This window comes from Aegilops tauschii, chromosome 1 (assembly GCF_002575655.3).
Source record: "Aegilops tauschii subsp. strangulata cultivar AL8/78 chromosome 1, Aet v6.0, whole genome shotgun sequence".
Taxonomy (NCBI): Eukaryota; Viridiplantae; Streptophyta; class Magnoliopsida; order Poales; family Poaceae; genus Aegilops; species Aegilops tauschii.
In genome coordinates, this window is record NC_053035.3 from 100972446 (window position 1) to 100992175 (window position 19730).

Sequence of the window (19730 nt, forward strand, 5' to 3'; positions counted from 1 at the left end):
GGATGGAGGGCTTTGTCAACTTAGTCAATATGAACGATTCTAGCTCCAGTGACCGTACGATGTCCATCCAACGGCCATATTGCTTCTTCAACCTCTGGTCTTCTTGCTCCAGCCGCCCAAAGCAGCGCCGGTCGTGCCGCGTGCTCCTGCCTCTCGTGGCCGGCTGTGATGCCGCGGAGGCCTCACCGCCCCCTACTACTCGCACCGCTGGCCCAGGGTATCCCTCTACTCACCCACACCCCCTGTTATTCTGCGGCGACGGCAGTCTCACGCCGCAGCCGAACCAGTGAACCCTCGTACTCCTCTCCGCGTGGGCATCCACTACTGCGTCTCCCCGGCTCCGCGTCGTCCCCTTCCTAGGCCTCGCCCTCATCCACTGCCTTGGTGCTCTCGGCGCGGTGTGGTTAATGTGGTCAACGACCGACTTCCATCGGAAGAGTACTGTCCGTGGAGAGGCTGACAGCTGGGTCCACGGCCACAGCCCAGTTTTTTTGTGATTTGCCAAGTAAGTCGCTTTGTCAGACCTGTTGGGCTGCAAATCTTTCAAGACGAGGAGAGCTTCATTCGGCTGGCCGAGAAAATAGCCTATCAGTAATGAGAAATGGGCTGTACATTTTTTAAACACATCAAACTGGCAATTAGTTTCAAATATCTTTTTTTTCATTTCAAGATTTTAAATTGCATTAATTTTTATGCGTGGAGAATTTGTTGGATTTTATACTGATATACATTTATTTTTAAAATCAGTTTGAATGTGAGTCAAAATTTTGGAATTAAAAACAGTTCGGACCGCACCGAAATATGCAAAATTTTGTACTATAATTTTTTAACCGTGGCCACAATATGGGCTGTAATGCTAACAAAAAGAATATGGGCTCCAAAAAAACCTTAAGAATTAGCAAATGGGCTGTAAATTATTAGAAATAACGGCAGATGGGTTGTATGCTGTTTTCCACAGATTTGAGGCTTTCCTAAAAAAAAGGTTGACGCACAAGCAGTGACTGTTGGATGGCCATCCAACGACCGTCGTGCTTCTTCAATCTCTGCTCTTCCTGCTCCAGCCGCTCAAACAGGCGCCGGCGGGACTGCCTGCACCCTCCTCCCCGCGGCCGGCTCTGCTGCCGCGCAGGCCTCACCGCCCCACCGTACTCCCATCGCTGGCCTAGCCATCCCTCTACTCATCCACACCTGCTGTTATTCTCCGGCGACGGCAGACGAACCAGTAAACCCTCGTACAGTCGTACTCCCCTCCGCGTGGGAAACAACTGCCGAGTCTTCCCTGCCTCCGTGTCGTTCCCTTCCTAGGCCTCGCTGTCGTCCACCGCCCTGGTGCTCTCGGCGCGGCCTGGTCAACATGGTCAACGACCGACATGCATCGGAAGTGGACTATACGTGGAGAGGCCGACAGCTGGGTCCACGGCCGCACGCAAGGAAATGCCTCCTTATTACGCGCAAAATAATGATTCCTCCACCTGACATCAGGAACCCACCGAAAGGGCCTCTGTATTTCGCGAAAAAACGTTACCACCGCTGACAGCTCGGACCCACCAGCTATATCTTCGCACGCAAGGAAGTGCCTCCTTATTACGCACAAAAAAATGAATACTCCCCCTGTTAGCTGGGACCCAGTATAGTGGCAGGCCGACTTGTGGGCCTACTAAGTTGACGGGGACGGAGGGCTTTGTCAACTTAGTCAATATGCACGATTCTAGCTCCAGTGACCGTACGATGTCCATCCAACGGCCGTAGTGCTTCTTCAACCTCTGGTCTTCTTGCTCCAGCCGCCCAAACCAGCGCCGGTCGTGCCTCGTGCTCCTGCCTCCCGTGGCCGGCTGCGATGCGGCGGAGGCCTCACCGCCCCCTACTACTCCCACCGCTGGCCAGGCCATCCCTCTACTCACCCACACCCCCTGTTATTCTCCGGCGACGGCAGCCTCACACCGCAGCGAACCAGTGAACCCTCGTACTCCTCTACGCGTGGGCATCCACTACCGCGTCTTCCCCGGCTCCGCGTCGTCCCCTTCCTAGGCCTCGCCGTCATCCACCGCCCTGGTGCTCTTGGCGCAGCGTGGTCAACATGGTCAAGGAACGGCTTCCATCGGACGTGGACTGTACGTGGAGAGGCTGACAGCTGGGTCCACGGCCGCAGCAAGGAAGTGCCTCCTTATTACGTGCAAAATAATTATTCCTCCACCTGACAGCGGGGACCCACCGGACGGGCCACCGTATTTCTCGAAAAAAAACGTTTGCCCCTGACTGCTGGGACCCACCAGCTACATCTTCGCACGCAAGGAAGTGCCTGACAGTCGGGACCCACCTGGTCGAAGCGTACGTAGCGTTGTCATTCTGGTCGCGAACGTGTACGTACATATATACTGGTCGATGTAGAGGCGCGCACGTGTCGTAGTAGAGGCGCGCATGTAGCATGTACACGTACGTACAGCGGCCAGGGTGCAAAAAGAAAATACGGCCACGTACGTACATACGGGCAGGGTCTCGAATGCCTACTCGCGCATACGTACGGCGAGGGCTCGTGTACATGGCTGGGTCAGAACGAAGAAACAGCATCGTCGTCGTGTTCATGGGGAGGCAACGGAATGCGTCGTGTTCATGGGGAGGCAACGGAATGCGTCGTGTTCATGGGGAGGCAACGGAATGTGTCGTGTTCATCGGGAGGCAACGGAACGCGTGGGAGCCAACCGGCTGGGTCGGAACGGAATGCGTGGTCGTGTTCATCGGGAGGGCTTGGACGGAACAGGCGATGGAAACGAGGCCTGGCGTACTGCAGAACAGAGGAAACGGACCTCCTACGGTCGAAACGGGGGTCCTGTTGATCGGGAGGGGTGTGGCGTACCGCAAAACGGACGAAACGGACCTCCTACGGTCGAAACGGGGGTCCTGTTGATCGGGAGGGGTGTGGCGTACCGCAAAACGGACGAAACGGACCTCCTACGGTCGAAACGGGGGTCCTGTTGATCGGGAGGGGTGTGGCGTACCGCAAAACGGGACTCCACGTGATACTGTTCATCTCCACCGTCGACCTCCTCCAGCCTCCACGGGCTCCTGTTCATCCAGCCTCCACCGCGCGCTACTCCACCGGCTACTGTTCAACCACCCCTCCACCGTCTACTGTTCATCCAGCCCTCCACACCACGGGGTCCTGTTCAACCACCCCTCCACGGGCACCCCTCCACCGTCTACTGTTCATCCAGCCCTCCACACCATGGGGTCCTGTTCATCCACCCCTCCACGGGCACCCCTCCACTGTCTACTGTTCATCCAGCCCTCCACCACACCACGGGGTCCTGTTCATCCAGAGGCAACACCACCGCTCACTGTTCATCCAACCCCCCCCCCCCCCCGCAACGCTCACTGTTCATCCCAGAGGCAGCATCGATCGGCTTCAGTTAGCAGCAGTAGCGAAGGAATCGCTCGATCGGGTTCAGTTAACGGCCATCGATCGATCGCTCGGGTTCAGTAACGCGTAGCCTGCAGTGCAATCGCTCGGTTTCAGTTAGAGCCCAACGCCTCGCTCGGGTTCAGTTAGAGCCAACGCCTCGCACACACGCGCGTACGTGTACGAGAGAAACACGCATCGCTCGGCCCCCGACCTCCCACCGTAACCGGGAACTCCCCGAAATTTTCCTCCCCCTCGCTTCTACCACGGTTTTTTCCATCATGGACGGCCCAAAGAATGTCATGCAGCTGCGTCTCCGGCCCGCCCAGGACGAAAAGCCCATTTTCTATCATGATTTTTTGTCATAGAAGTAGGAGCCCACCACATCTATGATGATACCGGGTTTTGTCACAATTATCGTCATAGAAGTGTCATATGTATGACAAAAAAAATTTCGTTCGGTCCAAAATGTCACGGATGTGTCTTTTTTTTTGTAGTGATTGTATATTTTATTTATGGTGCTGTCCTATGGTGCCCTCTGCCTCGCGCAAACGTGAGGGGCCCCCACTATAGGGTGTTTCAATATGTTCATGGTTCGCTTATGGTGGGTTGCGAGTGTGACTGAAACTTAAACCCGAGTAGGTGGGGTATGACGTATGGGAGTAAAGAGGACTTGATACTTAATGCTATGGTTGGGTTTCACGACCTTAATGATCTTTAGTAGTTGCGGATGCTTGCTAGAGTTCCAATCATAAGTGCATATGATCCAAGTAGAGAAAGTATGTTAGCTCATGCCTCTCCCTCATATAAAATTACAAGAATGATTACCGGTACTTGTTATCGATTGCCTAGGGACAAATAACTTTCCTGTTGACACAAACCCTTTTACTAAACACCTAACTTTATTATTTTGCAAAGCACTTCTAGTTTTATTCTTGCAAAGTAGGTCTAGCATCACTCCTACAAACAAGTTTCATACTTGTTTTCGGTAAACCAGACGTCAAGTGTGCATGGAGTTGTATCGGTGGTCGATAGAACTTGAGGGAATATTTGTTCTGCCTTTAGCTCCTCGTTGGGTTCAACACTCTTATTTATCGAAGAAGGCTACAAACGATCCCCTATACTTGTGGGTTATCATATCAACCTTACCTAGCTCCAAAATGACTGATTTTAACTAGGATAGCTCTAAAATGACCTACACTTACCATTTTGTCCTCCAAAATGAATAAATATGCTTAGTTAGCTAAAAATGGCATAACTACCTAGGTTAGCTCAAAAATGACCTGTACTTAGCTTCTTTAGTTCATTTATGACATGCTTAGGTAAAAAATGGCATGATAACCTTGGTTTAGCTCCAAAATGACATAGACTTAGCTTATTTTCCTCCAAAATGACAAAATAACCTTACCTACCTCAAAAATGACCGATTTTAACTAGGATAGATCTAAAATGACCTACACTTGCCATTTTGTCCTCCAAAATGAATAAATATGCTTAGTTGGCTCAAAAATGGCATAACTACCTAGGTTAGCTAAAAAATGACCTATACTTAGCTTCTTTAGTTCATTTATGACATACTTAGCATATTTAGGTAAAAAATGGCATGATAACCTTGGTTTAGCTCCAAAATGACATAGACTTAGCTTATTTTCCTCCAAAATGACAAAATAACCTTACTTACCTCCAAAATGACCGATTTTAACTAGGATAGCTCTAAAATGACCTACACTTGCCATTTTGTCCTCCAAAATGAATAAATATGCTTAGTTAGCTAAAAATGGCATAACTACCTAGGTTAGCTCAAAAATGACCTATACTTAACTTCTTCAGTTCATTTATGACATACTTAGCATACTTAGGTAAAAACTGGCATGATAACCTTGGTTTAGCTCCAAAATGACATAGACTTAGCTTATTTTCCTCCAAAATGACAAAATAACCTTACTAAGCTCCAAAATGACCTGTTTACCTAGCTTAGCTCTAAAATGACCTACACTTAGCATTTTTACCTAGCTTAGCTAAAAAATGGCATTTTTACCTACCTTAGTTAGAAGAAGAAGAAGATAAAGAAGAGGAGAGGAGAAAAAGAAAGAGAAGAAGTTTAGATGAGGAAGCTTGCATTGATGGAGTCTACTCTTCTCCTTGTGCTTACTTTTTATTTTTATTTTGTATGATATGTATGTATGGATGAAACTTGGAGTCTACACTTTGCATTGATGAAACTTGCGACTTATATATGTATGTATGGATGAAACCATTGTATGCTTGTTGTTGGATATGTTGCATATGTTCCTCTCTTCACGATTCATGTGTTGGTATGCTTGTTGAAATTCTTTTCAAATGTGTATATATATATCTGTGAAATTGAATGAATTTAAGAAAAAATAGAAAAAATAGGGGCTATACATGCTCTTTGCTGTCTGCAGGTAGACGGCAAAGAGCTTTGCCATCAGCCAGCAGATGGCAAAGCTGCCACGTGGCAGCTACCTGTGCAACCTGGGGGGGCACTGGGCTGGCCTATATGGTTGCTTTGCCGTCTGCTGGCAGACGACGAAGACATTTGCATCTTTGTCGTTTGCCGGCAGACGACAAAGCACGTCGTTAACCCCTTAACGGACCTAAGCTGCCACGTGTGCCGTCTGCTAGCAGACGACAAAGGCCTTTGCATCTTTGTCGTCTGCCAGCAGACGGCAAAGTGCCCTTTGCCGTAGTTTGTTCAGCCGGATGTGTTGCTGTCTGCTGGCTGATGGCAAAGGCCTTTGCCATCCGCCAGGCATGCCTTTGTCGTCAGCCATGGCAGACGGCAAAGTTCCTGATTCCTATAGTGATAGAGTCATATCGAGTTGTAATTCTTGAGTTGTAAGTAAATAAAGTGTGATGATCATCATTATTAGAGCATTGTCCCATGTGAGGAAAGGGTGATGGAGGTTATGATTCCCTCACAAGTTGGGATGAGACTCCGGATAAAAAAATAAAAAAAGAGAAGAAAAAATAAAAAAAGAGAGGCCAAAGAGCCCAAAATAAAAAAATGAGATAAAAGACAGAAGGGGCAATGCTACTATCCTTTTTCCACACTTGTGCTTCAAAGTAGCACCATGATCTTCATGATAGAGAATCCCCTATATTGTCACTTTCATATACTAGTGGGAATTTTTCATTATAGAACTTTGCTTGTATATTCCAACGATGGGCGTCCTCAAATGCCCTAGGTCTTCATGAGCAAGCAAGTTGGATGCACACCCACTTAGTTTCTTTTTGAGCTTTCATACACCTATAGCACTAGTGCATCCATTGCATGGCAATCCCTACTCACTCACATTGATATCTATTGATGGGCATCTCCATAGCTCGTTGATACGCCTAGTTGATGTGAGACTATATCCTTCTTTTTGTCTTCTTGACAACCACCATGTTCTATTCCACCTATAGTGCCATGTCCATGGCTCACGCTCATGTATTGCGTGAAAGTTGAAAAGGTTTGAGAACATCAAAAGTATGAAACAATTGCTTGGCTTGTCATCGGGGTTGTGCATGATTTAAATACTTTGTGTGATGAAGATGGAGCATAGCCACACTATATGATTTTGTAGGGATAACTTTCTTTGGCCATGTTATTTTGAGAAGACATGATTGCCTTATTGTATGCTTGAAGTATTATTGTTTTTATGTCAATATTGAACTTTTGTTTTGAATCTTATGGATCTGGATATTCTTGCCACAATAAAGAAAATTACATGGATAAATATGTTAGGTAGCAATCCACATCAAAAATTCTGTTTTTATCATTTACCTACTCGAGGACGAGCGGGGATTAAGCTTGGGGATGCTTGATACGTCTCCAACGTATCTATTATTTTTTATTGTTCCATGCTATTATATTATCTATTTTGGATGTTTTATATGCATTTATATGCTATTTTATATTATTTTTCGGACTAACCTATTAACCTAGAGCGCAGTGCCAGTTTTTGTTTTTCCTTGTTTTTTAGTTTTACAGAAAAGGAATACCAAACGGAGTCCAAACGAGCTAAAACTTTACGATGATTTTTTATGGACCAAAAGAAGCCCACGGAGTATCGGAGATGGACCAGAGGAGCCACGAGGCATCCACAAGGGTGGAGGGTGCGCCCCCTACCTTGCCGCTGCCTCGTGGACCCCCCTGACTTGAAACCGACGCCAAAAATTCCTATAAATCCATAAACCCCCAGAAAGAAACCTAGATCGGGAGTTCCACCGCCGCAAGCCTCTATAGCCACGAAAAACCAATCGGGAGCCCATTCCGGCACCCTACCGGAGGGGGAAACCATCACCGGTGGCCATCTTCATCATCCCCGCGGTCTCCATGACGAGGAGGGAGTAGTTTTTTTTTTGAAAGCTTGGGACAGTGAGGGCAACCCCCCACTGACTTTGTATTACATCTCAAGACACCAGATTACATGGGAAGTAGATTACATAGAGACAGGAGGAGTTAGAGTATCCCTATACATCAAAGGTATAAGGTTGTAAAGCTAGAGCAGAGCAACAATCTGGTCAACAAATGGCACTAAGGCCTCTTTGATCCTGTGTCTCATCATGCCAAAGTCCCCTTTGAATCTCTGGCTCCACCCATCGATGGTCGACGTCACACTTCTAAACAGCATATTGTTATGTTCCTTCCATATGCTCCAAGAGGCCACGATAAAGACATCCATGAACATTGGCCCGCCCCACGTATTCTTAGCTGCATGCAAAAGTTGCACCCGGTTGCCATGTATTGGCCATGCGATCCCCAGCTTCCCCCAACATGCTTTGCTGAATTCACAGTGGAAGAACAGATGTTCCACAGTTTCCTCGGGTGGGTGGTGGCATAGCAGGCATGCATAGTTATCATCTCTCAGCTTCGTGTGTTTCCTCTTGAGCAGCCCCCGGGTGTTCAGCCTATCCGCAAGAAGCAGCCACGCAAAAACCTTCCATTTGTTGGTGCATTTTGCTTTCCAGATCCATTTAAACACATCATCCGCTTCCATGTCCCGAAAACAGTGCAGATAGAACCTACTAGAGGCGAGCTCCTCCGATCCCCAAACCGTATGCCAGGCATCATTCACCTCCGTGAGCTCCAGCGAAGCCAAGGAGGTTTGCAGAACATCAAGCTCATCTCTAGCCTGAACCAAAAGCGGCAAGTAGAAGTTTTGTCCAAGCGTAGGCGACGTCAGGAGCATTTTGACAGATATGTCTTCATGTTTAGCGAAGGAGAAAAGACGGGGGTGACTATCAGCCAGTATATCACCATGCCAGGCATCTTTCCAGAACAAGGTTGAGCTCCCATCTCCCACCTCAACCGAAGTGACAGCTCTGTAGGTAGGCGCCAGGTTCATGACATCCTTCCACCAGAACGACCCACAGGGACCCGAGGCATGCGGGACTAAGCCGTCATAGTATGTGTTCCAAACAAGATCAACCCACGGAATGTCCCTGTGGTTATAAAATTTGTGTAGTTGCTTAAGCAGCAGGCCCTGGTTTTGGATCTTCAGATCAAGCACCCCGAGTCCGCCTTTGTGCTTGGGCCTGCAAACTAAATCCCAGGCTGCCATGGAGACTGCTTTCAAGCCATCATTCGTGTTCTTTGCCCAGAGACAATATCGCCGCAGTTTATCCAGATGATCCAGTATTTTCGGCGGGAGTCTGATGGAACACATCACATAGATCGCAAGAGAGGTAATCACCGAGTTCACCAGGGTAAGCTTCGAACCAAGGTCAAGCAGAGAGGCTGCCGTAGAGAGTTTGCGCTCAACAGACGATACCAGCGGCATGAGGTCTGCGACCGTCGGCCTGGCCGTTCCCATGGGCAGCCCTAGATATGTAAACGGCATGGCCCCGATGGAGCATCCAAAAACCTGTGCCAGATGCGAGGTGGTGTCTGCGGCGGTGTTGACTATAATAAGAGTTGATTTTTGGAAATTAATTCGCAACCGCACTGACGACACGTAGTCTTGTAGGATGGACTTGATGGTTTCGGCTTGGATCTCATCAGCGGGCATCACAAGGATTGTGTCGTCGGCGTACTGGATCACAGGGTAATCACCCTCTCGGGCAGGCATGGGCAGCTGGAGATCCCCCGCTCTGTAAGCGTCGTTGATGGCAGCTTGCAACAGATCGGCTGCGAGCACAAAAATAAGAGGAGACAGTGGGTCTCCTTGTCGCACGCCATGCAAACAGAAGAATTGCCTGCCTGGGGTTCCATTGAGTAGAACCGAAGACTTGGCCGTCGAAAACAAGAATTTGATCCACCCAAGCCACCGATCATCAAATCCTATGCACTTCATAATCTCCATCATCGGGGCATGTTCGATCGTGTCAAAAGCTTTAGCGAAATCCAGCTTCAAGATCGCGATCTCACGCCCCGAGGCTTGACACTGATGAATGAATTCGTACGCCTAAGCAACACAGTCTTGGATCAATCGGCCTTTCAGAAACCCATATTGATTTCGATGGATAATCTTGAGGATGACTCGTTGTAAACGGTTAGCGAGGAGCTTGGTCAGGATCTTGAGGCAACAGTTCAACAGAGTAATTGGTCGATAGTCATTAGTTGTTTCTAGCGATTGGATTTTAGGGATAAGAGTGATAAATCCCGTGTTCAGGCTCTCAAGATCCAGAGTACCTGCATGAAACTCGGAGCAAAGCCGATAGAAATCATCCTTAATGATCTGCCAGCACGACTTGATGAAACTACCACTAAAACCATCCGGGACTGTAGCACGGCCGGCCGGCATCTCTTTGATCACCTTGCCAATTTCCTCGTGGGTGAAAGGAGCAGACAGAGCTTGAAGCCCTTCTACCCTTTTGATGATCCGAGGCAAGTCAAATTTCATGTTGGTCTGGTTGGAACACCCGAGTCTTTCCTTAAACGCCTGAAAGAGCACAGCCTCCTTGCCGACGTGATCATGTATGATCGAGTTGTCAGGTAGTCTGAGAGATGCGATACTGTTTCTACGGTACCGTTCAGTGGCCACTCTATGAAAGAATTTCGTGTAGCCGTCTCCAAATTTGAAGTATCTGACCGTGCAGCGCTTCTTCCAATAAGCTTTCTGGCAGTCCAACAGATAAAGAAGATGTTGTTTCAGGATAACTCTGAAGTTGGTCTCAGGGGCAGACAGTCGTCTCCTCTCCTCTAGGTCGTCAATCTCTAAGAGGGTCTTGTTACAATTGTCGATGAGCATCGAAAGCTTGGAGATTTTCCTGCTCCACTGCTTGAGATCATAGCGCAGAGTTTTAAGCTTCTGGCACAGCACCGCGGCTGCGTTTGGGGCATAATAGCGTTTGGCCCACGACCGTTGAACCACATCAAAAAACCCAGGTTGTTTGATCCAGTAATCTTCAAAACGAAAGATTTTGGACTTGGGTATTTTGGATTGTATGCTGACATAACAAGGGACGTGATCGGACGTGGGTTTACCCAGAGGCATAACAACACTGTTGGGGTACTTCGCGGCCCAATTAACGGAGGTAAAGTGCCAATCGAGTTGCTCAAGCAACGGATCCGATTGCATGTTACTCCAGGTGAACGAACGCCCCTTGATTGGTAACTCAATCAGGGATTGCCTGCGGATGAACTCATTAAAGAGTAACATATCGTTTGCGTCTCCCCCTCCTCTGTTACGGTTGTCCGGCGCACGAATAAAATTAAAATCGCCGAGAATGAGCCAATCTTCGCTGTTAGGGATATCAAGGTCAAACAACCAAGTGGTAAAGATCGTCCTATTAGGATCGACACATGTTCCATAAATATTAACTAACGTCCACGAATCGTTAGACTGCGTTGAAGTGAGCCTGACGCCGAGCGCAAAGGATTCAGAGAAAATTGGAACCAGTGAAAACCGAGCTCATCCACACAGTAATAAGACCACCAGAATTCCCAACAGAAGGCACAAATTCGAACATATAATATTTTTTTGGACAGAACTGCTTAACAAACGAAGCATCAAAAGAGTCGCGCTTAGTCTCTTGTAAACAAACCACTGAACACCCACTAATATCGATAGCATTACGAAACGCCAACTGCTTCTTTTCAGAGTTGATCCCACGCATGTTCCAGCAGAGAACGTTCCATTGCTTATTCTGCGACATCTCACCTAATGCAGCTGCTGGTCTTCCTCCCCTTGATCGCCCTCTAGGAGCTTCTGGGAGCTTAGATCCTTAGGTGGAATCCCACAAAGAGTAGTGCCAACAAACTGAAGCTGATGGATAGGAGTCGGGGGAGGCACCTGCTCATCTGTCGCGGAAGAGACGTTGATCAGCAGGTTGGTGCATGGAGCTGTTGCTTTGGAAGAACAGACAACAGAGGGTGCGCCCCTCTGCTTAACCCTGGACTGTCCCCTCTTCATGTCAGTGACCTGGGGGATTCTGAAGCCGTCATATTTCATGGAGCGAGAACTGCGGCGCAGAGGTGCAGTGTCAATGGGACCCTTTTCCGCCGCGACCATCTTCTGAAGATACTGATTGGTTGGCTTAGCAGCAGATAACATAGGCACTAAAGAATCAGGAGGTATGTACCAGTAGCTATGTGTTTGATCTCTCTCTTGTGTTCTTGATTTGGCACAATATTGATGTACCACGAGCTTTGTTACTATAGTTGGATCATATGGTGTTTCTCCCCTTCTACCTTCTTGTGATGAATTGAGTTTTACCTTTGAGGTTTCACTATTATCGGATTGAATACTATTATGGATTTGAGAACACTTGATGTATGTCTTGCGTGGGATACCCGTGGTGACAATGGGGTGTTCTATTGATTCACTTGATGTATGTTTTGGCACTCAACTCGCGGGTTCCCGAGGTCACATTGGGGTAATTTATGCATAGGGGTTGATGCACGTTTTCTTCCTTGTTTCTCCGGTAGGAATCTTGGGGCACTCTTTGAGGTTCTTTGTGTTGGATTGAATATTATGAATCTAGAGTTTTCTTATGCATATCATATAATTGGTCCATGGATACTTGTGGTGACATTGGATTATCTAGGTGACATTGTGTTGATTGATATGTGTCATATGGTGTTATTTTACTACGAACTCTATGGCTGTTTGTGACACCTATAGGAATAGCTCAATGGATTGATCGGAAAGAATAACTTTGAGGTGGTTTCGTACCCTACAAGCAATTACATCTTATGTTCTCCGCGATAGGAACTTTGGAGTGACTTTTGTCGCACGTCGAGGGATTGTCATATGATCTAATTATGTTATCATTGTTGAGAGAACTTGCACTAGTGAAAGTATGAACCCTAGGCCTTGTTTCCAAGCATTGCAATACCATTTTCGCTCACTTTTAGCACTTGCTACCTTGCTGTTTTTATATTTTCAGATTACAAAAACCTATATCTACCATCCATATTACGCTCGTATCACCATCTCTTCGCCGAACTAGTGCACATATACAATTTACCATTGTATTGGATGTGTTGGGGACACAACAGACTCTTTGTTATTTGGTTGTAGGGTTGTTTTAGAGAGACCATATTCATCCTACGCCTCCCACAGATTGATAAACCTTAGGTCATCCACTTGAGGGAAATTTGCTACTGTCCTACAAAACTCTGCGCTTGGAGGCCTAGCACGAGTCTACAAGAAGAAGGTTGCATAGTAGACATCAATGTATGCCATTTGTCGCAACGTAGAGCTGACACGTGGATCCGTTGGCGAATGAGAAAATGACACGTGGAAGATCGTCAGTGGTTGGGGCTGTTAACGGGTATCTGATCCAAAATCGGCACTCGTTAGTTTAATGGCGACCCGTTACGGTGGCTACCACGTCTCGGTTACCCTTGACGAAATCATTTCTATGACGCTCCATTTATCGTCATGGAAGTGGACACTTTCTTGATGATAATTTGAGTATTGTCATGAAACACTTCTACGACAACAAATGTATGATTGTCTTGATTGTCTTAAAATCATCATGGATGTACATGCATGATAGAAAACGTGACCTATTATGACAAACACGTATTATTACATAAGTGTTTTTTGTAGTGGTAGCATAATTTTTGTTGCGTAGCACGTTTCCCTTCAGGTTTAACGGTGTCCAGATGCACAAGTAGTATTATCTCTACTTAGTACATAAATTTTGGCTAGCAAAAGATTATAAGCAAGCACCATATGTTAGAGGATCCATGACAATATAACTTCTATGCGAATACAAGTGAACATAACCCATTACGCTGCCTTCCTTGTCCGACATCAACTACTTGATAAAGTTTGAAAATAATTAATGAGGGTTCACAATCATAGAAAGTTATCCAAAATAGTATATTTATATGTGAAATCGCTCTTACTTTATTATTCCTTCATGAATTGCATCAATGACCAATGCTATGTTTGTTAATTTTCAATAAATTTTACCAATCACACTCCTTTTATGTAAAGTCATTACTCCCCATGCGATTAGCATATGAACTTTTTATTATTGTTGTTGTAATCTATGCAAAAGAATTAAAGTAAAGAAATACTCAAACTCGTACTACTCTTTATTATAACTTACACACACAATTACATTGATAGCACTGGAATGAGACAAACACTCAAACTATTAATGCTTTTATTCTAGATCATGAAATAACCAAGGATCGAACTAAGATAGATAGTAATAAAAAGTGATGGTAATACGATATCAGGGCACCTCCCCCATGCTTGGAACAAGCCAAGGGTGTTGCTCATACCCGTGTACTCAAGTTTCCTTCTTTGGTGATGGTGGTGATGAAGTGGTGCGCTTGTAATCCGTCTTTCAAGGCATGTGCTCCCCATTAAAGAAAGAAGAACGACTCTCCGGAATCCTGAAATCTGCAGCTAGACTCATCCTTTTAAACTTGGATACATACTCACAGTTTTGGTTTTGTAGGTCAAAGATTTGTGCCTAGAGATCCTCGATCCGTACATGGAGATTATCGATGGCCTCCCCAATCTTGTTGTTGTCCCACTTGTGCTCATGAACAAAATCCATGATCATGGAGTGGTTATCATTGAGTCCACGCTTCACCATCCTTTGGCACTTGAAAATTTCCTGCTCCACAGCTTCAAGTCTGGCCTTCTCGCCTCCTCATTCTTTGGTCCTTGAACATCCCGTGTGTGTAGCACCCCCTCACGCAACTCCATGGTTTGAGGGTGCTTCGTCACTTCTAGAACATAAAATTTGATGGCCTTCTCATAGAATTGATCCTTGGAGGAGCTTGATGGCGACATGGCGATCTAGATCTGACAGAAAATAGGCCAAAACAAAATCATAGGAGAAACTTGCGATACAGAGGTCAAAACCGCAACTCCCGTCCTCGCCGAACGTTGCTTGGAGAAGCGCCACACCTTGCTGCCCATGATCACCACGCTCACCAGCCTCGGCTGTGGCAAAAAAACAAAGCCGATCGTAGAAACAAACGAAGTAGGTTGTAGCAAAAACAAGTCATTGTCCGCGGTCACCATGCCTGCCATCATCGGTTTGTAGCAAAAAAGAAGCCGGTTATAGCAAACAACCGAGCCGGTTGTAGCAAAAAACAAAAGTCGTCGTGCCCATTGTAGCTTACCTCGTCACTGGTTGTAGCTTCCCTGGGACATGGTTGTAGCATTCGACGTTGTGTTTGTAGCAAAAACGTGGTGCCATTGCAGCTTCGCCTGTTTTAGGGGGAAAACGTCACCGTCGTCGAGGTGGCGCATCTCCGGCATTTATTGATGTAGCAACCATCCGCGCTGGTCTAGGAGGGAGGAGAGACGAGGTGCACGCTAGCCAGGGAAGAAGAAGGGAGGAGAGTTGATGTAGTAATATATAAAGCTACTAGTAGAATGTCTGTGCGTTGCCACAGACATTTCAAATATTTTAGCTAGAGTTATATATAAACATAATACATGTTAAATTTCACATGTATAGAAAAAATAGCCAGTAACACTCGGGTAATAATTAAATCCACTTGACGTGAAATAAAGTTGATAAAAAATAATTTCATAGAGAGAATGATCCAACTAATCAATAATCTGTAACAAAATAATATCTACTTGATGCACTTACGATATTATCGGACAATATCAGAAATGTTGTTTTTAGCTTCATTCGTATGATATTTGAGCAAGTATAATAATAACTTCGTCCTCAACTTATAACCATCTTGTAGAAGCAATATATGTAGTTAGCACAAATATTTCACATGGAAGTCTAAAAATGTGCAACGGAGAATACTCATCGTGCAAACCGGACGAACCAAATCTTTATCATTCCATGAGAGCATAAATTCAAAAATAAAATAGCCAAACACATCCCTACAATTGAATATATTAGTATTATCTTGAATATAGTGATAACAAAAATATATGTTTGTACCTTGAAAGTTATGATAATGAAATATATGAATTTACTAATCCATGCTCGTTGGAATACCAGCCAAAAATATATGTTGCCATCTAGAGATATCAGAATTACAGCCGGATTGCGCTATTTCGAGTGCGTCGTTGAATTCCCTTCCAATTTTTTGCAATTCCTCTAAATGTCTCAAAGTTCAATCTCTGGCAACTGTGATGTATGAAGTGTCCAGAATGTATACACGACATGCATGTTTGTCGATGGCATATAAGATGTATGGGTCGATGAATGCAATTGGATGATAAGTCTACAAGTCGACGTGCATGTTTTCTTCACGCTGAACTTTAGATCTCGTCTTGAATCTAGTGTCGTCGACTTAGTAAATGCATAATGCATATTAATATTGAAAAGAAAATTAATTGCACGTTGATATTAGATAGGGTATGCTATTAGTCGCACGCTATAGACGAGCCAGAAATAATATGTATCGCTTGCGACATGTTTTGAGACAAAAAAGGTAACTCCTTAATTTGTGACTGCAACAAACATAATGGAAAACAATTGTGGTGTAGCTTAAAAAATCAAACTAACACAAAGGCGGGAATAACTTCTCCCATTCTATTGTGTTGGTCATTATGGATGACGTGGGTGGTGGGATTGCACTAAGAACATTCGCTTATGATACCTAATTTCCTACTCTCTTCGTCCGAAAATACTTGTGGGGAAATGATTGTATCTAGATGTATTTTAATTCTAGATACATCCGTTTTCATCCATTTATGCGACAAGTAATTTCGGACGGAGTGAGTACTAAATAGACACAATTACTAAAAAAACAACTAAGTAAAATGAAATTCATTCTAAGCAGCAGTAAAAAGATTCAAAATAATGGGCATAACTTGTTAACAAAATAATATACATAGTACATGATCCTCTTCAAGAACTCTGGATAATAAACACAGTACAAGAGCCTTAAAATAATAGAGAATTTCTTATGTGACTTATTTGCTTGCAACCTCTTCTTCTCTGCATCTTGGTTCTGTTCTCAACAATAACTTCATCATCTTTTCAGTTACATAACAAGACGCTTTAGCCACACACAAAAACTCAATCTGATCAAACTATAAAGGGCATCTGGTCAAAAGTATCAAAACAATATGTAGAGGCCTAAAATCTTGGTTGCCTGGCCAGTAGGCACTCATAGTTTAATATTTAAGCATACATCATTGATCCTAGAAGTTTCATGAGTGAACAGAAGGTTGTTAAGCTGCTAGCAGCATCGGTGTACCAATGAGTGATGAGATTTTAGCATCTATATCCATGCAAGTTTTATTACCTGATTGTGGATCAATGAAAAAAGTAGACAGGAAGAGGAAAGGAAAAAATAGTATCACGGAGACATAAACAAAACATGAAGTCTATAGGAGGAAATCATATAAGTGCATCTTGGATATAGAGATTTTTTAGCTCGGGGCAACAATCTCCTCATTCTGGTCTACACATTCAAAGGTTGCCGACTTGTTAATTTAAGTTGCTCTTATCAGCCTATGAAGCAAAATCAATAGCTCTAATGAAAACTCAATGCATGGAAAATTAGCATATCGACATTCAACAATAAGAAGTGCGCTCTACCATATCTATAGTAGATGAGGAACAATGGCTAACATGTGCTGCTCCCAAGTGGCTGCACAGATGGAGTGGTGGTGCCGACAAGAATGGAGTCTTCCCATGAGGTTTCTATGGGTAGGACAACCTTTTGGATTATTATTATTTTAGAAAAAGAGGATTACCCCCGGCCTCTGAATCTGGGCGATGCATGCATCTAGTTTATTAATTACTCAAGGACAACCTTTTGGATGGAGTAAACACCAAGTGCTCGGATACCTTGATCGTCCGCCCATCTCCGTTGGATATATCTCCCTTCCCACCCTGTTGCCCCTGCTGCAGGAGAATGGTCATAGCTGCAATAGTGATGGTGGTGAGGGTCCTTTGGATGTACAGGACCCACAAATTATTTTTTGCTTCGCATACTGATAACCCACAAGTATAGGGGATCGCAACAGTTTTCGAGGGTAGAGTACTCAACCCAAATTTATTGATTCGACACAAGGGGAGCCAAAGAATATTCTCAAGTATTAGCAGTTGAGTTGTCAATTCAACCACACCTGGATAACTTAATATCTGCAGCAAAGTATTTAGTAGCAAAGTAATATGGAAGTAACAGTAATAGTAGCAAAAGTAATATTTTTGGGTTTTGTAGTGATTGTAACAGTAGCAACGGAAAAGTAAATAAGCGAAGAACAATATGTGAAAAGCTCGTACGCATTGGATCGGTGATGGAGAATTATGCCGGATGCGATTATTCATGCAACAGTTATAACATAGGGTGACATAGAACTAGCTCCAATTCATCAATGTAATGTAGGCATGTATTCCGAATATAGTCATACGTGCTTATGGAAAAGAACTTGCATGACATCTTTTGTCCTACCCTCCCGTGGCAGCGGAGTCCTAGCGGAAACTAAGGGATATTAAGGCCTCCTTTTAATAGAGTACCGGACCAAAGCATTAACACATAGTGAATACATGAACTCCTCAAACTATGGTCATCACCGGGAGTGGTCCCGATTATTGTCACTTCGGGGTTGCCGGATCATAACACATAGTAGGTGACTATAGACTTGCAAGATACGATCAAGAACTCACATATATTCATGAAAACATAATAGGTTCAGATCTGAAATCATGGCAATCAGGCCCTAGTGACAAGCATTAAGCATAGCAAAGTAATAGCAACATCAATCTCAGAACATAGTGGATACTAGGGATCAAACCCTAACAAAACTAACTCGGTTACATGATAAATCTCATCCAACCCATCACCATCCAGCAAGCCAACGATGGAATTACTCACGCACGGCGGTGAGCATCATGAAATTGGTGATGGAGGATGGTTGATGATGACGATGGCGACGGATTCCCCTCTCCGGAGCCCCGAACGGATTCCAGATCAGCCCTCCCGAGAGAGTTTAGGGCTTGGTGGCGGCTCCGTATCGTAAAACGCGATGAATACTTCTCTCTGATTTTTTTTCTCCCCGAACACGAATATATGGAGTTGGAGTTGAGGTCGGTGGAGCTCCAGGGGGGCAGGCGCACCCCCCACCCTCGTGGTAAGGGTGTGGGCCCCCTGGCCTTGATTCTTTTGCCAGTATTTTTTATTATTTCCAAAAATAATCTCCATGAAGTTTCAGGTCATTCCGAGAACTTTTGTTTCTGCATATAAATAACATCATGGCAATTCTGCTGAAAATAGCGTCAGTCCGGGTTAGTTTCATTCAAATCATGCAAGTTAGAGTCCAAAACAAGGGCAAAAGTGTTTGGAAAAGTAGATACGACGGAGACGTATCAACTCCCCCAAGCTTAAACCTTTGCTTGTCCTCAAGCAATTCAGTTGATAAACTGAAAGTGATAAAGAAAAACTTTTACAAACTCTGTTTGCTCTTGTTGTTGTAAATATGTAAAGCCAGCATTCAAGTTTTCAGCAAAGATTATGAACTAACCACATTCACAATAACACTTAGGTCTCATGTTTACTCATGTCAATGGCATAATCAACTAGCGAGCAATAATAATAAATCTCGGATGACAACACATTCTCAAAACAATCATGATATGATATAACAAGATGGTATCTCGCTAGCCCTTTCTGAGACCGCAAAACATAAATGTAGAGCACCTTTAAAGATCAAGGAGTGACTAAACATTGTAATTCATGGTAAAAGAGATTCAGTCATGGTCATACCCAATATAAATTAATAGTAATGGATGCAAATGATAGCGGTGCTCTCCAGCTGGTGCTTTTTAATAAGAGGGTGATGACTCAACATAAAAGTAAATATATATGCCCTTCGCAGAGGGAAGTAGGGATTTGTAGAGGTGCCAGAGCTCGATTTTAAAGCAGAGATAAATAATATTTTGAGCGGCATACTTTCATTGTCAACATAACAACCAAGAGATG

General features: G+C 44.7%; 1 protein-coding gene across 1 annotated transcript; it reads right to left on the bottom strand.

The window, feature by feature from the left end:
- Positions 1-7905: 7905 nt before the first annotated feature.
- Positions 7906-11503, bottom strand: LOC109760456 (uncharacterized). The gene is made up of 3 exons (XM_020319277.1): positions 11425-11503; positions 10038-10751; positions 7906-9533 (listed from the first exon to the last, which is right to left on the bottom strand). The coding sequence occupies exons 1-3, from the start codon at positions 11501-11503 to the stop codon at positions 7906-7908; spliced, it is 2421 nt and encodes an 806-aa protein (XP_020174866.1).
- Positions 11504-19730: the final 8227 nt, after the last annotated feature.